Here is a 19,195-nt window from a genome sequence, read left to right on the forward strand (position 1 = left end):
ATTTCACTGTCTTCAAGAAAATATAATTAATACATATTTTTGTGATTAATGTCGTCAATTAATAAGATATATATAATAAGATATATTATTCGCAATAATTTTTTACGATAATTTGATCGCTATTCAAGCAATGTATTCTCAAAAATAGCAACTCCTTTAAAAAAAATTCAATTATATACTGTATCAAGATTTTCAAAGTGGTTGCCCGGTTCGATGACCTCCAAAACTCGCGCGAGTTTCCGCTACGCAGGGCGGCGCCGTTGACGATTATTGTCGAAAATTTGCTTGGCGGCTAGTCCGGGGATATCCGGTTACGAGAGGGCCCTTCCAGAAATATCCCGCGGCCGAGAGAAAAACGATAAGGCGATGCGTGAAGGCACACAGGGTGGTCGATTTCCCGTGCGTGCGTATGTGCCGATAGATGGGACTTTCTGGGAAAAATGGGCCGCGCGCGCGCGCGCATGATCGGGGCCAACCCTTGCGAAGGTCCAAAACTTATAAACACCCTTGGCAAGGGGTCTGTCCTCCGGTTATATTTGGTAACTGTCTCTTCTCTCTCGAGCACTCACATGCCACAGTGGCGTAGCCACGAATGGATGGACTACGTGGTCATTTGCCTTTCTTTTTGAAGGTCTCGGTTATCGAGAGAACAAAGAAGATGCGTTTAAATCTTTGAGACTTTGCATATTTTTTCTTTTTCCCCGAAGCCTTTGATTAAATTTTTTTTCTCCTTTAACAAATATTTTTTGAAAAAAACTATATCTTTCGACAATATTCTGTTCAAAATTTTAGCAAAATGAGTTATTAAAAAATCACGCATTTAAGACTTAACGATTTAATCACGCATTGCATTTAATAATATACGCATTACGTGAGAAGTGAAATTTCTTATTGTATTTTATCGTAGATTACATTATGAAATAATCATGCCGAAATTGGAATGATTTATTTTGAACTGGCCAAGAATTTTCAAAAATATCGATTAATGCTAGAATGACCTCTTGACCATCTCTCTGGTCACCAATATAACTACCAATGTCGGCACGCAGTCGTTTCAGGGTCTGTTTTGCTTTTATCTCCGGACCTCCTCTCGTTCCACTCTCGCAGTAGCATCAAGGGAGATTGGAGGATGAGTTGCGGGGAGAGGGGAGGGGGCGATAAACTCCCACGAAGAGCTGGACGTGAGCAACGGGAGCGCGGTCGAAACCATCGGACCTCTTTCTCGTCACCGTCTTAGTCGTCGTCGTCGTCGTCGTCGTCGTCGTCGTCGTCGTCGTCGTCGTCGTTGCCGTCGTCGTGATCGTCGGTGCGAGGCACATGTGCACGTCGCCGAGTCGCCAGACAGATCTTTTTTGTCCCGAAGTAAAAATAATCTTTAAAACCCCGAACAGGATGCGTTGTTAGGGCAGGGATCACGGCTAGGGACGCCGGGAAGGGGGAGAGGGATAGCCGCGCGGGCATCGTCACCAAGACGGTCCACGCAGCCACGGTTTTTTCACCCTTTGGACGGCTCGTCTCTCTGTAACGGGTGTCCGAAATTAACGTCCCGCGACACGGAGGTTCCCTCTCTCGCCCGGCTTGGGCTCTGCCAGTTTCAGAATACGCATTTGACCGCATCTGTGTCGGAAATGCGGCTCGGCTGATGATCTTCGCATTTAGGGAGAGTGCGAGAGATCTCCGGAGCAAAGTACTTTTTCGACGAGGAACGTAAAGGAGATCGATGAAAAAATTATTAGATACAGGAATAAGAAAATTAAACACACGTTTAATGTCACGGGAAATATTTGTCGTGTACGATTGACGATACGAAAACCGAAACCGAAGCGACGTTTGTTGCGCATATACACGCGGCAAAGAATTAGCTGAGAAGCCGGTGACATCTCGCAACTGTGGCCCATTGTGCTATCGCAGATCGCCCGGTGGTCGTATCGGCGACACACTTCGCCGAACGCGTGACGAGTACCTACATTATCGCGGTCTGTTGGTATTGTTTGACTTAACTACGAACGAACGCATCGATGTGCGGGGAACATATATCCTCTCATAACAAACGCTGATTCATAATAGCTGTGGCATAAAAAAAAGAAAAAAATATATACTTGCGAAATTGCCTAGAAAAAAGAGCCAGTTGATTCTCTCTCTTTTAATGTGATTTTTTAATTGCTCAAAGTCATATTATTTAGCTCATTAGCAACAGCTGTCAAATAATATGTTTGTTTTTCTTATTTGGAAATATTCAATAACAGACTCTTCAACTTGGTTTTTAATTTTACAATTTTTCATGCGCTCGCGATTTATGCAATTAATTGAAGGATTATTTTCGATTTTATGTAAATCTAATCTAGTAATATCATCTAGTCGCAATATATAATTGTATATTCGATATGAAAAATATTGCATAAAATCTCGTGAAATGGTCTTGCTTATATAAATGTTCAAAAGTTAATCAAACATCTTAAAACAAATAGGAAAAAATTTTAAAATTATTATCAAAAATTAAAAAATCGTATTCTATCGGAAATAAAGCTTGCATCAATCTCACCTATTTTCTTGCAGGTCACGAGAGGAGCGACTTGCGCTCTGTCTGCGCGAGGAAGAGGAATCGCAGAAACACGCACGAGAGAGCCGGGACACACGGAGAGCGCGGAAAAAATTCTATGAACTTGCGGTCGTCCGGAATACAGTGGGCCCCGCGGTAATGAATGTGGGAGTTTCACACGGGTCAACGGATCGCTGCCTTTTCTAGGGATACGCGCAAGGTGCATTCTCTTGCGGTGCATTCTCTCTCTCTCTCTCTCTCCCGCTCTCTCTCTCCTCCTCGTCCCTCTGCCAGAAAGTCAAAGCGTGTATCCTAGCGTGTTTACCCATAATAAACCGCTTGATAACTTATGCATTCCGAACGGACGAGATATTATCTATCTAGCGCTGCCGTAAATAAGATATACTCAAACTGGATGCGTATAAAATCGCCGGATAAATGCATTGTCGGTCCTCTCGATGATGATGCTCGCGAAAGGCGTTTGGAAACTTTCCTCGCGCGCGATCTGGATTCGTTCATTCAACCTGATGCACCGAGACGGAGACGTTCTCTACCGTTTCTCCACAGTGCACCGGGCAAATTGATGCCATGTAGTCGAGTATTAATTAATTCGAGAAGATTAAATCGTCGCGAGTATGATCGAATCAAAATCCTCACTCCTGTATTTTGTCTGAGAAACTGACATTTTTATGCAAAAATCGCCTAAGGAAAATACATTAACCTTCGACCGCGAAATACCACGAGCTTAAATTCGCGATGTCGACGTCGCGTGTCGCGCACCCATTGCACCTTTACCCGTGAAAACGCTCGCTACTTTCCGCGCGGCGTATGTTCGATAATCGTGATAATCGTACCCCTTTCTCCCGAGATTAACATCGATTAGGCGCGCAATCGTGATGCCGCATCGATCGTGACGTTCGACAAGCGGAAAACTGTCGAAAAATTTAATTCGTATTTTTCAACTCGAAGAAGTCTCTGACCTCTCTCCCTCCGCTTAAAAAAAGATTGCAAAAATATCTTATTAAATTATTCGGGTCAAATTTAATTCTAAGCGAATTTTGTCTGCAATCGATCTTCATCAGCGCTCTTATATTTTTATTAGCCTGTTTTTTATATATCTAATACAATATATTTATCTTTCTCTCTTTATTTGTCAACAAACGATTAAAGTGGATTTTTAGGTGTGACATTAAATGTAATATTACAAAGTTAATGGAAACATAGATAGAAAAGTTTCGTTGCTCTCTGGAATCTTTCCCGCCCAGATTGGCCGGTCGAGATACACTGGACGGAGATACCACGAAACACTGTCCAGGAGCCTCAAACACTCTGGGCTCGCGGCAGATAATTTTTTGGGGTTGTTAAAAGTCACTTCAGAGACGCCTCCCCCGAGGAACGAGCCGAGGACAGGGCGCGTCTGGGGCCTGGGAAGCATTTTCGGCGCCCATCTCTTCCCTCTCCCCCGACCCCCACGTCCTCGACTCGAGGAAAGAGACCGCCTCCGCCCGCTGGAAAATTAAAGGGCGCACCGTATCGCGCGGTCCGTCACAGTGCAGACCGAAGATGAGAAAGTGACGTCATATATATATATATATATATATATATATATATATATATATATATACATATATGTATATATATACATATATATATATATATACATATATGTATATATACGGATGCGTACGGAACGAACTGTACGACGACGTTTCCTTTGAAACTTTGAACTTGCTATCGCGACGACCGCGTCTCTTTGTAGACGGATGAACGTCTCCCGGATCCAGGATAATACGAGGCATTCTTCCCGCCACGTCTCTTTCCGTTCCACCTCATCTTCTCTTTCTCTTTCTATTTCTCCTCCGCTAGCCTAGTCGCAGGATCGAGATCCTCCGACGAATAATCCCGGAAAGATCCGCGCCGCGGATATCGATCCCACAACTAGAATGAGGGGTTTTAGTCGCGGAATAATTAATGTGAGAGAACAGGTACTCCTGTGTGCTCCTCCGCTTTCTCTGTGACTCGACGCTACGTGTTTACGGCAAGTTTCGAGCGACGACGAGCGTGCATCACTCCGTTGCTCTCTACGATTCAGCCTCTGAATCTGCCTGGGACTCGTGTATTTGGCGTCATTCTTTTTTATATAAAAATAAAGCGATCGTGATGCGGAAGTTAATGATTTTGAGAAATTAATTAATTCGGATATCGTAGGAAACGTTTGAATCTGTATCATCATATTTTGCATTCAAATTTTCCAGATTTCCTCCAATTTACAATCTCTTAATGAGTGCAAAAAATATGTCATATTTTAACATCAATTTAATTATCTCTGACAGATTATAAGCAGTATCAAATATGTCATTATAATATATAATATACTATTATAGTTTATATTTTAAAACTTTCTAATCGAGCTTGGAATAAATTGTATACAGTCTCCATTTATCTGTTCTCGACAAGTAATGGCGGTTTAACAATTCCCGAAAAGTACTTAGTAAAAGTAACTTGAAACAAATTTGTCACGCGCACGAGACGGGATTCTGCTACAGAAACTCATCGCCGCTACAACGAGTGCGGCAACGATCAGCAACGAAAACTTGGCATCTCGCCAAACAACATTAATACGTTCGGGAATTACCGCGGTAACTTAAACGCTCGGTCAGCATTAATCGCGTCGACATCGCGAAGGTTGTCTGCGCGCTTTATCTTAAATTTTTTTTATAAACTTTTCCCCCATTTGCATTCGTGAGTTCACTAATCAAAAATTGAAAAAAAAAACATATGGAGCAATATATTTATGCCAAACACACGCATATAACATTATATAATTTTAACCCTTTATTAAACAATTAGAAATTTGTTTAACATTGAAAAAAGAGCTGAGTAATAGTAGAAAAAGTTTAAGATTATATCAAGATTGAAAAAATATCCGCTTGACAATTCTTTTCCCGGGCATCCTATATACGCAAGACGAGTTTTCGCGCGCCGGATACGGACCCGTTAGTTCCCTTCGCGCGCGTCCGTTGAAACACGTCGGAAAAATCGTATTAGCCGCGTTCGCGCCGCGACGCGAGGAAAGGGTTGCGTTTTGGGAAAAAAAAGAGCGCGTCTTTCCCCTTCCACTTTCGCCGCGCCGGAGATAACCGCGCGAGAGAAGGCGCCGGGGTCTCTCCCTCTTCGCGGTTATCTTTGCGCGCGAGACAAGGACCCGGCCGATGCCGTTGAGTGAAGTCTCGATGAAGCGTGAGAGGAGGTGGAAGCGAGAGGAGCGGATCTGGCAGCCAGACGGTAGACGAGAGAAGAGAAAGACGAAAGTGTGCGGGCGTGTTTGCGCGGCTATAGCGAGTGCGAGTGGAAGGGAGAAACAGAGAGATACAGAGACAGAAAGAGAGAGAGGCAGAGAGAGAGAGAGAGAGAGAGAGAGAGTATGGGAGGGGATGAGATAGAAAACGGAGGGATACAGAAAGGGAAGCGAAAGGGGAGGTAGGGAGGGAGCGAGAGACGGCGAGGGGAAAGAGAGAGAGGGAGAGCCTTTACCCCCACCACGGGGGGAGGGGGTGAAAACTACCCCGAGAGCGCGTGGGGTGTCCGGCCTCGGCGCCGAGGCGAACCGAGCGCGTCCGAAGTCGAGCGCAGTGCCCGACGCACACCAGGTCCCGCACGGCACACGACTAGAGGCGCGCACAGTCCGGCACAGTCCACTCGGCGATACGACCCATGCTGGACCGTCGTCGCTCCGGTCCACGCCGGCATCAGGCATCCAGCACCCGCGCCGTCACCAGGTCGCATCAACATCATCGGCGACGCAACGTCAGGCCCGCCCTAGCACAAGAACGCGGTGTTGTTGCAGCACGTCGACGTCACGATCGCGATCGCGCGTAGTCCAGGGACCGCGGGTGTATCAGATCGGCAATTAAAAATAAACAGAAGACGAAGATAAATAGATAGATAGATAGATAGATAGATAGAGAGAGAGAGAGAGAGAGAGAGAGACAGTGTGTGTGAAGACGTCGAAGGATCCGAGGATATCGTTAGATACGACGACAGTTTCCAGTTCATCGAACTCGCAGCGAAATATATACATATCGCGCCTGCGGGACACTCGCGCGGCGCGACGCTTTTGGACTTGTTTATATTTACCTTTTTTTTTCTTCTCTTATACCAGTCTCCAGACTACTACTGTGTGTCGGCCGGACTGAAATGTGAGCGAGAAACAAAGTCAATTCCGACGACGACGTAATTTCTTGTCCGCGGAAAATCGAGTGAGACTATGAACGCCGTTGATCGCGCTCGAGAGTGTTTTTGCGATCCCGTGTAATAAATTTCGAGACTCGCTGTTAATCGCAAAGGGTGCTACCGTCGTTCACGTCGGTGCGCACCCAGTGCGGGCGGATCGTCTCGATCGCCGTTAGCTCCGTCTCTGTCATATGTTGTTGATGGACGCGGTGCAGTCGCGGAATAGCGCGACCGACGAGAAACATGAGGACCGATATTGACAGTTGACGAACAAGTGTCCAAGTGACAAGTGTCGGATAAACTGAGGAGAGAGCGGGCCGCAGGTAGAAGAACGCGCGCGCGAGCGCGTGTGTTTTTCCGAAGGGAAAAAAAGACAGTGTTTTCGATATCTCCGGGGAAAAAAAAAAGATCGGATGGACTCGTTCGCGGCGGGCGATAACGCGCGGCGGAGGTGAGAGGGAGGAGGGCGGAAGCGTGACGACGGCCAAGATCGGGTCCTTTGTCCCGCTGTTCCTGACACCGACGCGCGCTCTTCGTCGCTTCCTCCTTCCTCATCTCGTCCCCGCGGATGTGATCACAGGAAGACACGACGACTAGGCGTCAACAATAACAACAACAACAACAGCAACAATCATCCCCCTTTCCACTCCGTCCCGGAGCCCAGGCTCTCGTTGTTGTCCGAGAAACGGTGAAACTCACGCGACGAGAGTCGAAGATCGCAAACGCCACCATGAGGATCAAAATGCCCGCGGTCAGGATCGCGCAAGGTGAGTCACGAGAGAGAAAAAGAAAAGCCCGCAGGAATAACTCGCCCGTCGGCCGACATGACCGCGTGTTTTCGCAGGTGTTTACATACCGATGTATACACATATATGTCATTTTTTGTAAACAAATACCGACAACACGTGATCGGAATTATCGTCGGTCATTTGGGCGAATAGCTTTGTATTTAATTGACAAGTGCGTCCGTTTCGAGCAACGTACAACGGGTATGAAAGTCGCGCGATTAAAGGACACGTCTTTGCGACGACGATAATTTATCATGTTTATGAATTCGCGCGGTCAAACGAGAAACGACGCGTACAAAGTTATTTAAAATCGTAAAGCTCTTCGCCTATTTTACGACGTTTCTTCAGCCTTTAAGCCAGGCTGTCGCGCTGCTTTTTACCGCCTATAATGCGATTAGATTAGATTTGATAATGTATTCCCGTTACCTCCTCTCTCTCTCTCTCTCTCTCTCTCTCTCTCTCTTTCTTTCTTTCGATTGCTCTCAAAGCCAGATAACTCGCGAATGTTTACGATAATTAGAATTTAATTGTATTGCCGATAAATGTCTGTAAGAAGAATGAATGGTTTCTCAGCAACGTTAGTTAACTTTGCGTAATTGTTTGCTTCGTTCTATAATTGAAACTTAAAAGAGACAAAGAATCAGAAGAACTGGAATTGGTCGAGTCACTTGTTATAATATCTGTCTACCGGAAAACAACGGTTTTAGGATGAAACACGAGACAAGCGTACCGTCAAAAATTCTTATTGCGAATATAAAAAATTGAATATTTGTTTTGCCCCTAAAAACTATTATCTTTGTGAAATATATATCACAATTAAATATTTATATTTATCATGTTGAATAAAAATGGTAAAAAGAAGAATCTTTTGGAGGAAATCAACGGATATTTCATACATTTCTTGACTTCTTCAAATATTTACTTTACATATTAATTATAAAAACAACGTTAATTAACGAAAACGTAATTACTACTAGATTCAATCGATCTGTCATCGTAGCTCGATTGCAAGTTTTCGTCGGATCAAAAGCAATCTCTCTTTCTCTCTCTCTCTCTCCCTTGGTTGTTAACCGCCGTCGACAAATCCGTGCCATTTGTAACGAGAAACTCTCATCGGCGGCCCGCAAATCCTTCCGTGATCGGATCGTCGTAAATCGTTTTCAATCGAGTCACGCGAGTCCGGTACGCTCCACTTTGATCCTAATCATTTTATACATCCATTTCGATTCCATTGATATTGCGCGTCATTGCGATATACGTTTGCGCGAGAAACAAAACGAATAGAAAGAAAAACGAGTTTGAAAATCAATCTTACCTGCGATTAATTCCCCGACGCTTTCACGAAAGAAAATAATCGAATGCGGTAGTCATAATGCAAGTTTTCCGCATCGAGTCGGTATTCCGGTCACGATCCGGTAATTAACTCGGCAAACTCGCGTCTCGATGAAGAGGGCAACCTGTCGATGAGGTAAACGCGCGGCCGCGGCTCGTCGCGTGGAGCGACGAAAAAAAAAAGAAAAAAGTGAAAAGAATCGGCGGTCGCGTGGCCGACGATGGGAAGGGAAGGTAAAAAAGCTACGAAAGACGGTGAGAAAGTTAAGCGAGAGAGAAAGAAGGATAGAATAGGGTACAGAGAGAAAGAGAAAGTGTGCGCGAGCGAATGAATGAACTAGAAGAGAGAGAGAGAGAGAGAGAGAGAGAGAGAGAGGAGAGGTCGAACGAGAGCGAAAGAGGGAAAAGAGGGATGGAAGGCCAACGTCTTCGGGTAACTCGTCGTCGGCTGAATTTTTAATTAGTCCGCGACAGTCCCCACCAAGCGAAGAGAGTGGAGGCGACGAAGGAGAAGAGAGGGCACGAGAGAGCGAGAGAGAAACAGGAGAGAAAGAAGGAGAAGATGGAGGGCGCGGGGTAAGCTTAGGAAGGGCGGCATTGTCATGCGCGCGTTTTTCAGAAACTTTTCCACCCCCGCGACTGCTACCCCCCCGTTGGTAACCACCCGCCCCCGCGAGGCATCCCCTCGCCCCCACGGAGCGGCGGCGACGGCGACGGCGGCGGCTCCGTTTTCTTAATTACAACTGCGATATTCTTTAGTTCGCGCGATGACGCCGCCGCGAAAACATACCGGAATATTTCTCGACCACTGATTATCCCCTCGCGCCCCTTGCGATTATTTCCATCGTTTGACTTGCGTCACGGAGATCGTAAGATCGATGGGTAAATTCGATCCGCGAATGCGCCGGGTCGTGGCTCGTAAGACGAGAAGGACCGATGATAGCGCGCGACCGGAATCGATCGATCGTAATTAGAAACAAGAAAACGATAATATCGTTGATTCGCGAGTTTGCGTATCTACCACCTTGAGGAGGCGAAATCAATGAGAGAGACAGTGTCAGTGTCGACAGATGTGTATGTGTGTGCGTATGTAGTCCCCTTAAACACACAATCAGTAGTCGTTTTTAACGACTGGAAAAAGATTTCCGAGATCAATTTCTCTCTTTCGTAAAAGCGATAACGAGAAAAAAAGTTTTCCTTCCGCGGTAATGAAGAAAGTCGGTACTTAGCTCTCGACCAATTAATTGACGACTTTATTTCACCGAATTACATACCATCGCTTGACGAATCAACGATGACATTTCTTTCTACGTCAAGGTGAGTTCTCGTCGGCGTTGAGTGACGTCGTGATTCTTTGAAAGAGATTATTCCTGCAACAGAGGAATCGATGGAGTTAGAAAAATTTTAGAAAAAATTTCCGAAATGTCCAAAGATTCAACGCGGCAAATTTTGCGATCTCTCAAGGCTTCAAATTCATGTTTGCAAACTCGGGATTATCCTCGAGGCGACGTGTACGTCGCTCGATTACCCGCCCCTACCCCCTTTTACATACCCATCCCATGGACAGACGGTAAACAGATCTCGCGTACTTGTCGAATATATCCTATCGTAAGATCGCATGCTCGTCCGTAACGATTATGTAAAACGGACAAGTGTTTATAAACGGACGAGTTATCTGGTCATCCGACAATCGCGAATATTCTCTCACAGAATCGATGTCGACCGTAGCGAGTAATGTCACCGATTGAAAGAGCATAATAATTTATGCGATGCCTTATAATTAAATAGATTATTAATATATTATAAAAAATTAATTTTTTACTTGCTATAATTTATACTGAACTTCTTAATTTATATATAGTTATGTATTTCATATGGTAATAACATGCCAGCTTTTTTCTCATATCATACATTCGTCTTCGTGATGATGATTTCTTAAACATCAGTAGAAAACGATATTAATTTGACGTATTTTTGGATACAAAATTGTATATATGACATCATACAAGAAAATTGGAAGAAAATCTAATCTTTTCTATTTATCGTGCATCTTTTGCAAATGTTCAATTACAAAACACACTGCGAGATGTTTCTAATGCTATAAATCATGCGCCATTTGCGTTTTGTCTCCGTCCACGTGCGATAACCACATAATGTCCTAGTGAATGGAGTCGCCGCAGATATTCCGCATAATCCGAATCGCAATAACGCGATAAGCCTTCGAGTATTAATCTTTAAAGACCGTGTAAGCTGTTAACTGACCGGCCCGCATAATCATTCATCGCCAGAAGGTTCTTAAACTGACCACGCATTTTCTTTAATTGATACATTTGCGGTTTGCTATGAATTAATGTAACAAAGATATATATATATGTGTGTGCTTTTTTTGGCAGCTAAATTAAATGTGAAAACATAAAATTAATCAACGCGAAAAAATCATTTTTACCATAATTATGTTAAGAAAAAATCAAATGACAATTATTGCGCGATTTTCAATTCTAACTGCCATCTTTTTCCCCGCAAATGCCAATCACTATTTTACAGGTGCTATTTAAAAAACCCATGTAAGAAAATTTGACGTTACGTACAGCGTAGTACACCCAGCTTAAGTCGGTAAAGATCATTCTTTTCTTAACGTAATCATGATATAAATGATTTTCTCGCGTTCAGTTTATCTGAGAAAGAAAGTACGCGAATATATCTTACGTTAATTACGTTAATTCGAAGCAAGGTATTCTTTTTCTGGGCGATGAAACGCATCGCAGCGGAGGTTAATGAGCTCGCGATTACGCCTGCCGAGAGGGATTTCTTGCGCGCCCTATATATCCAGTCCCAGAGATACTCACGAGGATGTTATTTAGCAAACAGAGCGCTAAAGCTTTGCCCCCCGCCGGCACGTGCGCGACATATGCGCCTTTTGCGCATACGCGCTGGATATTGTCTTTGATGTGGCCCGTCGGAAGCGGCCCTTTCTCCTCTTCTCTTCCCCGTCCCTCCTTCAGATCCGTCTCTCTCTCTCGCTCCGAGTCGTCTCCGAGGAGGCTCCTCGGCAAAAAAAACCGCTTTGATTTGATTTCCTAGATTAACGTTTAGGGCGCCGGGCGCGGCGCGTGGCCGAACCCTTTCCTCTTCCTCGCGATCCCTCTTCTCACTCGTCCCTTTCTCTCCCCGCGCCGTGTCGGAATCCCCAGCCACGCGACCAGGTAAGAGGAAGGAACTCTAGATTCTCGAAACAAAAAAGCTCGCAAGCGTGCGCGACGTGGATGGGTGTAATATTAATTGCAACAGCGGTAAAAAAAAATAAAAACTTCGGGTTGACTTCGAGTTGCGTGATTGAATCCAGTGTAGTATTTATGATTGCATTATTAATATTTACGCGAGGATTTTAATATTATAAGTTAATCGGAATTGAGATTTTCGAAATGCAAATAATATTCAATAATATTCACTGATATTTTATTAAGCATTTAATGAACAGATAATTAAATTGGCGCGTGGTAACGTGTGCCGATCTCTAATGAAAGGAATTCAAATGAAGATATATTGATTTGTCGCGGTATAATTAATGCGACAATATTAATCAAATGTATACGCGATATTTTTATTAATATATTTTGATTAATAATTCAATGCAACATATATATTCGAGAAATTGATCAGTTCATGGACCAATATCGAGATGGCACCACTCTTCATCATCGTCGGATGTCACATTGATATTCGCTACTGAATCATCAACACTTGCTCCGATAAATTCTTTTTCCATTCGAAAAAAAAAAAAAAAAGAGAAACGGTTCTCGTGAGCGTAATTAAACTTTTCCGCTTGGTAACAGATAATTAATAATTAATTGTATTTTAAACATCTTTTTATTTCATTAATTCAAATCATCTCGACTTATTAGATTCACTAAAATTAATAGATTCGACGCAGGAAAATTAATAAAACGGAGATTCGTTCGCGCTTAAACTTTCGCAAAAGTAAGGCTCGCATCAAGTTAATCATTCGATATACGAGAAGTGAATCTAGCGGAGAGGTACGTTTCTGATACGAAGTGTCGAAGAAGCTGCAGAGGAAAATAGGGCGGACTACAGATTATAGGGGCGAACATTAATTACTCATCGGACTCTCTTTCAATCCTCGCGGTGTCCTTACAGACGGACCAGAACAGACGACGTCGATACGGTTTCTCCCGAACTCGGCAACAACGGGCTGTATATCGTCCATCCAATCTGCCGGTGGGCAATTTCGGCTGAAATACGATGTCGTCTGGTACGTTCGCGAGGTTCGGTCGACCCGGTTTATTGGCCTCCGTGCTACACCCACCCTTAAAAAGGGGTTAAGATCGCGAAACCGCGAGCGAATGGCCGTTTTCACGATGAACGTAAGAATGCACAATCGATATTTTTTTTTATCGATCCTAATATAATTCTTCTAAAATAAAAGGAAACAAATTTTTTTTAATTTTGAAACGCCCGATAATTAAAAAATGTTAGCGCCACGTAAAGACGATTCAGAAAACTCCCTTTTATTTAAATATGAAAGATATTCAAAGAGAGATTCCAATATATTTGTAGTAAATTAAAAGAAGAAAAGAGTAATTTGCAGCTACGTGCTGTGCGGATAAACTCCCGTCCATCGACTTAACGTCGCTACAAGCGAAAATATTTGGCTCCCTTAAATAGCGATTCTATAGAGGATAGAAGAGGATTCTGAAGAGGATCGGGTCTCGCTTCGACTTTTATTCAAAATAATGGATTTACAAGCGCGCGTCCACGGTGGCCGGACACGATTTTACCGGGGTGAGACGGTCGCCGTCGAAGAAAAGCAACGGGGGCAGCGTCGAATTGCGCTGGTGGAAAAAAAAAGAAGAGGGGCACGAAGGTGTCCGGTAAGTCGAGACTGTCCGAGAAGGCGCTGCGACGAAAATTTATGTTGTTTGCGGTGTCGGTTTCCTGGTCCATTGTCCATTATTGTCCGAGACCCTCCTCCTGAGAGGTGCGAACACAACCTTTCGAAACGATAATCTGCTCGTATTATTATACGGCTTTGTCGGTCGTATTCACTTGTCGGAAGAGGCAGGGTGGGGAGGGGAGAGAACGGATCCGACTCTCAACACCGGCTACCTGACCAAGGGTCACTACCGAGCGCCTCCTTCCACTTTGCAAGTGTAAGGTGGCCGATCCCCTTTCCGGACCATCATCGACGACACCTCGTAGATTACCTGACGATAGGTCACTGCGCCGTATCTCCCTGCGTACGAGAAACGAGAAGGAAATCCGACTTTGCCGACAAGTGTACCTGTCACTGAGACCAATTTAATTAAGACCAATTATTAACGATTCTTTTATCGAGCACATTTTGCAGGATATATTAACGAGAGTTATTGTTCTCTAAATTAATTATGATCGCTTTTGTCGATACGTTTTTATTACACGTTACCTCGCAATATTTCTTGCCGTTCTAAATAGCCTTGTATAAATTATTCGTTGAAGATTACTTTACAAATTTATTTAATTATTTATGGCGTTATTTTTTATTTTAATTTGATAAGTGAAGGGAATTAAAATATTGTAAATGTTTATGAAAGAAAATATATATTCAAAATATATATATACACGAGATTCAGCTGCAATTTACTAACTTCTTGTACAAGACAAGATTAAACACGGAGCGGTAATCTATATCATATGTCAAAGCATGTGCCCGCACTCTCTCGTGCCGCTGGTCCAGGGATTTCCTTCCTCGTGGCCACCCGTTATAATCTAATCCTCCACGAGCGACGCGCGTATGTAAACCACGTGGTGCACGTATATACGCGGACGGCTCGCGGCATTTCTATAAATACGATGCGTTGGAGACCAAGTTCAGGGGAATAGGCAGGAACATGGTGCTTTTATAGATATTCCCTTGGACTCGTCGCGTCGGGTTCGAGGTTGGATCTAGTTATGCGCTCTCTCGCCTTCTCGGCTCCACGGTGTACGTTGGCCCCTGCGGAAACTTCGACCGGAGAGCTACTTTACCCGGCTTCTTAATGGAAACAACTCGGTGGTGTCGGAGTGCCGGAAGCGCGTAATTAAAAGGGAAGAAAGAGACTCCCCGCTTTAATGGCGCGTCCTTGAAGATTACTTTTCACGCGCGAGTTCGATACCTGGATGGGTTCGTTGCCTCTTTCTCGCTGCGCCGGTGAGACCTTGAGCAAATCGTATTTATCGAGGAAGTGTCTAGAGCAGCCGAGTTTTTCTAAAACTGTCCCTTATGCTCTTAATGCTTCCGCGCTGGAAGATTGAGCTATAAAGAAACAACCAACGCGACGGAACTGCCCGGCGTGTTATCTCTTAATCTTGCATACAATCTGGGACCATATCGATAAACGTCAACTATTCTTTCAATATTATATTCTTTTAGTTTTTATAATGCACTAAAATTTGCGAATACGAATACATATTATTCCAATTCTCTCGCAAAACTAAAATTAAATATATTAATAAAATATATGAATATATGACATATGTAAATTAAATACATATAAATAAAATATAAAAATATATAATACATTAAATATACAATACATAATACAATATTAAGTATACATCTTTCAGATTGTTTTATATTATCGTTTTAATAAAATCTCTTTGGGATACTTGCATAAAATCAAAGGATCAAACTTATTAAATATATTCTTTTCTATATAATATTTTTTATTAAGCAAATGAATGTGCAATATTTATCTACGTGAAAGTCAAAGAACTCGTGTTGAAATATCTGGGCTTCTTTAGTCTACGACATAAAGAGTATCTCATAAAATACCGGAAGGGGAAATGACGCTGTGACACGATTTTCGGGTCGACGAGCCAAATCGGATATTTGCTTTAACGAGGCGATAATGGGCGACATAAAGGAGTCACGTAAATGGTCAAAAAGACGAGGCCGAAGCAAAGTGACGAGACAAAAGGCGACGCGAAAAATCACGTCCGGCTCGGAAGGCGGAATAGAAGACGTGGATAAAAAAGCTTTCGAAGCTTTGTAACGCGAAGACTTTCGATTGGTCGCAAGATGCAGAATTGCTCTGCGGGGTTCTCGATTTTTCTCATAAACTCGATTGACACGAGAGAGCCAAGGACTACTGACTGGCCGAGGAGAGCCGATTATTGCGGGGACCGGACCAATTGTGGGACGGGGCCCGCGGGTGGCCCTGCAATGGGTAGGGGGGCCTAGAATTGCTATTATAAAAAAATGGGTTTAGGGTCACAGTTTCTTATACACATTTTACGCGCGGTAATTACAATGGCCGCTTCTCAGCGAATACGCAACGCGAATATTTGATGTCAAGCAATGGATATTCGAGAAAATTGTTTAGATATTGCGCGATGTTATTGTATAATTATTTGTTTACATCTGCTCGTGTTACATTTCTTGTCGAGTAATTTCAATAATCGATTAGAAATAAAAGTGTTTATAAAAACATGTGCGCGCGAACTCTCTTGAAACAGTAAACAAAGTAATATGAGTAATCCGCAGAGCGTTTGACAGCGAAGAAAAATTTCATATTTCTAAAGTAATATACTTAAAAAATATTCATATCAAATATATTACATTTCGACGTTAACGTAAATGCACAATAGCCGCGATTCTCGGTAATACGGTGCGGAAAGTTGCGAACGAAATGTTTGACGGTCCCGAAGTGTCGGAGAGCCGCGAATAAATTTACACTTCGCGAATCGAGGCGTTGGCGTGTGCATAACGCTTACAACTATAAACATCTCCGCGCAGCGACGACGACGACGACGACGACGACGATTACGACGATGTTTCGGAGAAATGCACAATTCGAAAATTACCGGCGAGCTTTCGCGCGCATTAATTCTCGCCCGAGAAAACTCGCGTGATCGTTAATTATTTCGCGTGACACGCTTCGGCACTTCGCGCGTTGTCAAAAGTTCGCATTCGGATGTTTTGCGGTGGCGTAGCGCGGAGAGTTTCGTCGCGGGGGTGAAAAGGGGGAAGAGGGAGGAGGATGTTTTGAATAATGTAACAAGCGCTTTCCCCGCGGCCTCCGCCTCTCCCCCCCCCCTCACGTTTCCCTTTCCTCTCTTTCTCTTTCTCTCTCCCATTCTCTTTATCGCAGAACTTTCTAATTAATCGGCAAGAGCGAGAGAGAAGAAAAGCGACAGAGTATGCGGACGGGAGAGAGACAGACTATGCCGGACAATACAAAGCCACGGCGCGGATTTGCGTTTCTACGTGCGTTTCTCAATGGCAATACTCTCGTTGCTCGTCGTTTGTTTTTCCACTATTGTCGGGGATGGTGGAGACCAACACAGTTAAAGTGAACCAGCGATGCATGGTTTTCATCATCATCGTAAAACGTGTCGGCGATCCCCGCTGAATGGTGGGGTGTCATGACAGCGCGGGTCTCTATCGGTGAATTTTAACGATATGTTTTCCCTGTCACTCATAATCAATTGAAAACAAAAAACAAATCGCGATATCTTATGTTTCTTGAGAATTAATTTATTTTAAAGAAATCTTACGCACATTACGCTCGATTCCGCGATTAATAGAGTGTGATAATGTCCTTAATTTAATGTGAGTTTGAAAAATCTTTAAAATTTTATTGAAACTGCAATTTATCTATTTGCAACTTTAAATTATCAAAATCCTTCAAGTTTTAATTTTTCCTAATTAAAGAACACCATTAAAAAAACAATCGCTTGGTTTTCTACCATTTGTAATTCAAAAAAGTTGCGGTTCTCAAGGATATTCTCTGTCAGTATCATATTTGTAATTTTGTTTTTATCTATAAATTCTACTTGAAGTTAATTTGTCTCTCAATTCAGTCTAGTTGATGACTGAATGATTGACTAATCGATACTATGTACTCTGTTTAAAATTTCTGTGTGTGTTTTTTTTTTAATCAATCAATCATCGCGCGTTCGACAGACGTTAAATAAAACTCCGAGTAACTTTGAGATCGAAGCAAACTTTTCGTTCCGTATCGCTGGTCGCCTTTTTCCCACGTCTGTCATAACACCGCCATGTAGTTGTGAAAATGATTGCGGCGGCGATTGGAGACGCGACGACGACGACGACGAGACGACGGCGACGTTCCCAGGAGTCCACGAGGATGCAAGAAACGTCGAAGTCGTGTCTCACGATAGGTGAAACGCGCTCTAAAGGCCATGCGTGTCTGAGAAATATTCTGCGAAAACGCGACGGGGGCGCGGGACATCCGGAATCCGCGATGTCCAAGCTGCCGCATGTCAAAGCACGCAGCTGTATGTCCGCGGACGCATAACTGTATGCGTCCGCATGATTTATTTTGATCGAGAAAAATCGGGGAAAGGGGTTTTCCTTGAAAGGAGTGCGAATGAAAAGGTGTATACGCGAGGGGAAGAGACAGGTCAACTCTCTCTCTCTAGGACCTGTTTTGGCCGTTCAATGGACAATGTCCTGCTGCCGAGCTCACAAAGGGCGACCCGCGCGGATCTCGAGATCCTCCCACGATACGCATGTGGAGCGACGGAACGCGAGAGCGAACGAGACGGCGGGTATCAAGTGAAAGAAAGAGAGAGAGAGAGTGAGAGACGGTCTGTACCCCATTCAGAATCCGTGAGAACCAGATTTCATATTTCTCATAACCGTCTGGTCGCCAAGCGCGGAACAGTGGAACGCAGTTTTCTAGCGATCTCCCTGAGGCCTTTCTGATACCCAACGTGGTCACTGATTTCACCCGTTTGTTCAGGACAGATTCCGGCCTACGAGATCAAATTGATATTTTCGTCCGATTTGACGATGCGCTCCACTTTCCATGACGGACACTCTTCTTTGAAAGTTTGCACGATTTATCGAAGATGGAAACAAGTTTCCCGCGGGTCTGCTGTCAAGTATAATACGTGGCGATTCTATTGTTGAATCTCTTTTTATATCTTTTGACATATTTTAATTATTAAATCACATTTGCATATAAAATTGTTCCATTAATTCTTATATTTTATCTGTACGAGAGACGTAAAAAAAAAATCTGTGAAATAATGTAATTCTAAATTTAAGAGAATGATGATGCGGTTATAATAAATTTATACTCCGTCATTTTTACGGGATCGATAATACATATATTTGGCATATATTTTAAATTAGATATCTCCGTTCAACATTCTGCAATATTCATAAAGTGTAATTACAGCATTTATTTCGATACAATTTACAATCGTTCAATTTTCAAAATGAAATCGGTAAGGATATATCGGATATTCTAACTTAGACTTAATTTAAACAAATTAGTCTCTCAATATTTTACAATAT

General features: G+C 43.4%; 1 protein-coding gene across 1 annotated transcript in view; it reads left to right on the plus strand.

Annotated features, from left to right (window-relative positions):
* The window catches only part of LOC126857565 (B-cell lymphoma/leukemia 11B), a 127,752-nt gene that overhangs the window by 85,935 nt on the left and 22,622 nt on the right, over window positions 1–19,195 (plus strand). The window contains 2 exon segments of the mRNA XM_050607142.1: window positions 2,557–2,759; window positions 6,702–7,539. Coding sequence (XP_050463099.1) covers window positions 7,503–7,539 — 37 coding nt within the window. The 5' untranslated portion in view covers window positions 2,557–2,759; window positions 6,702–7,502.

Source organism: Cataglyphis hispanica, chromosome 22 (assembly GCF_021464435.1).
Source record: "Cataglyphis hispanica isolate Lineage 1 chromosome 22, ULB_Chis1_1.0, whole genome shotgun sequence".
NCBI classification, from domain to species: domain Eukaryota; kingdom Metazoa; phylum Arthropoda; class Insecta; order Hymenoptera; family Formicidae; genus Cataglyphis; species Cataglyphis hispanica.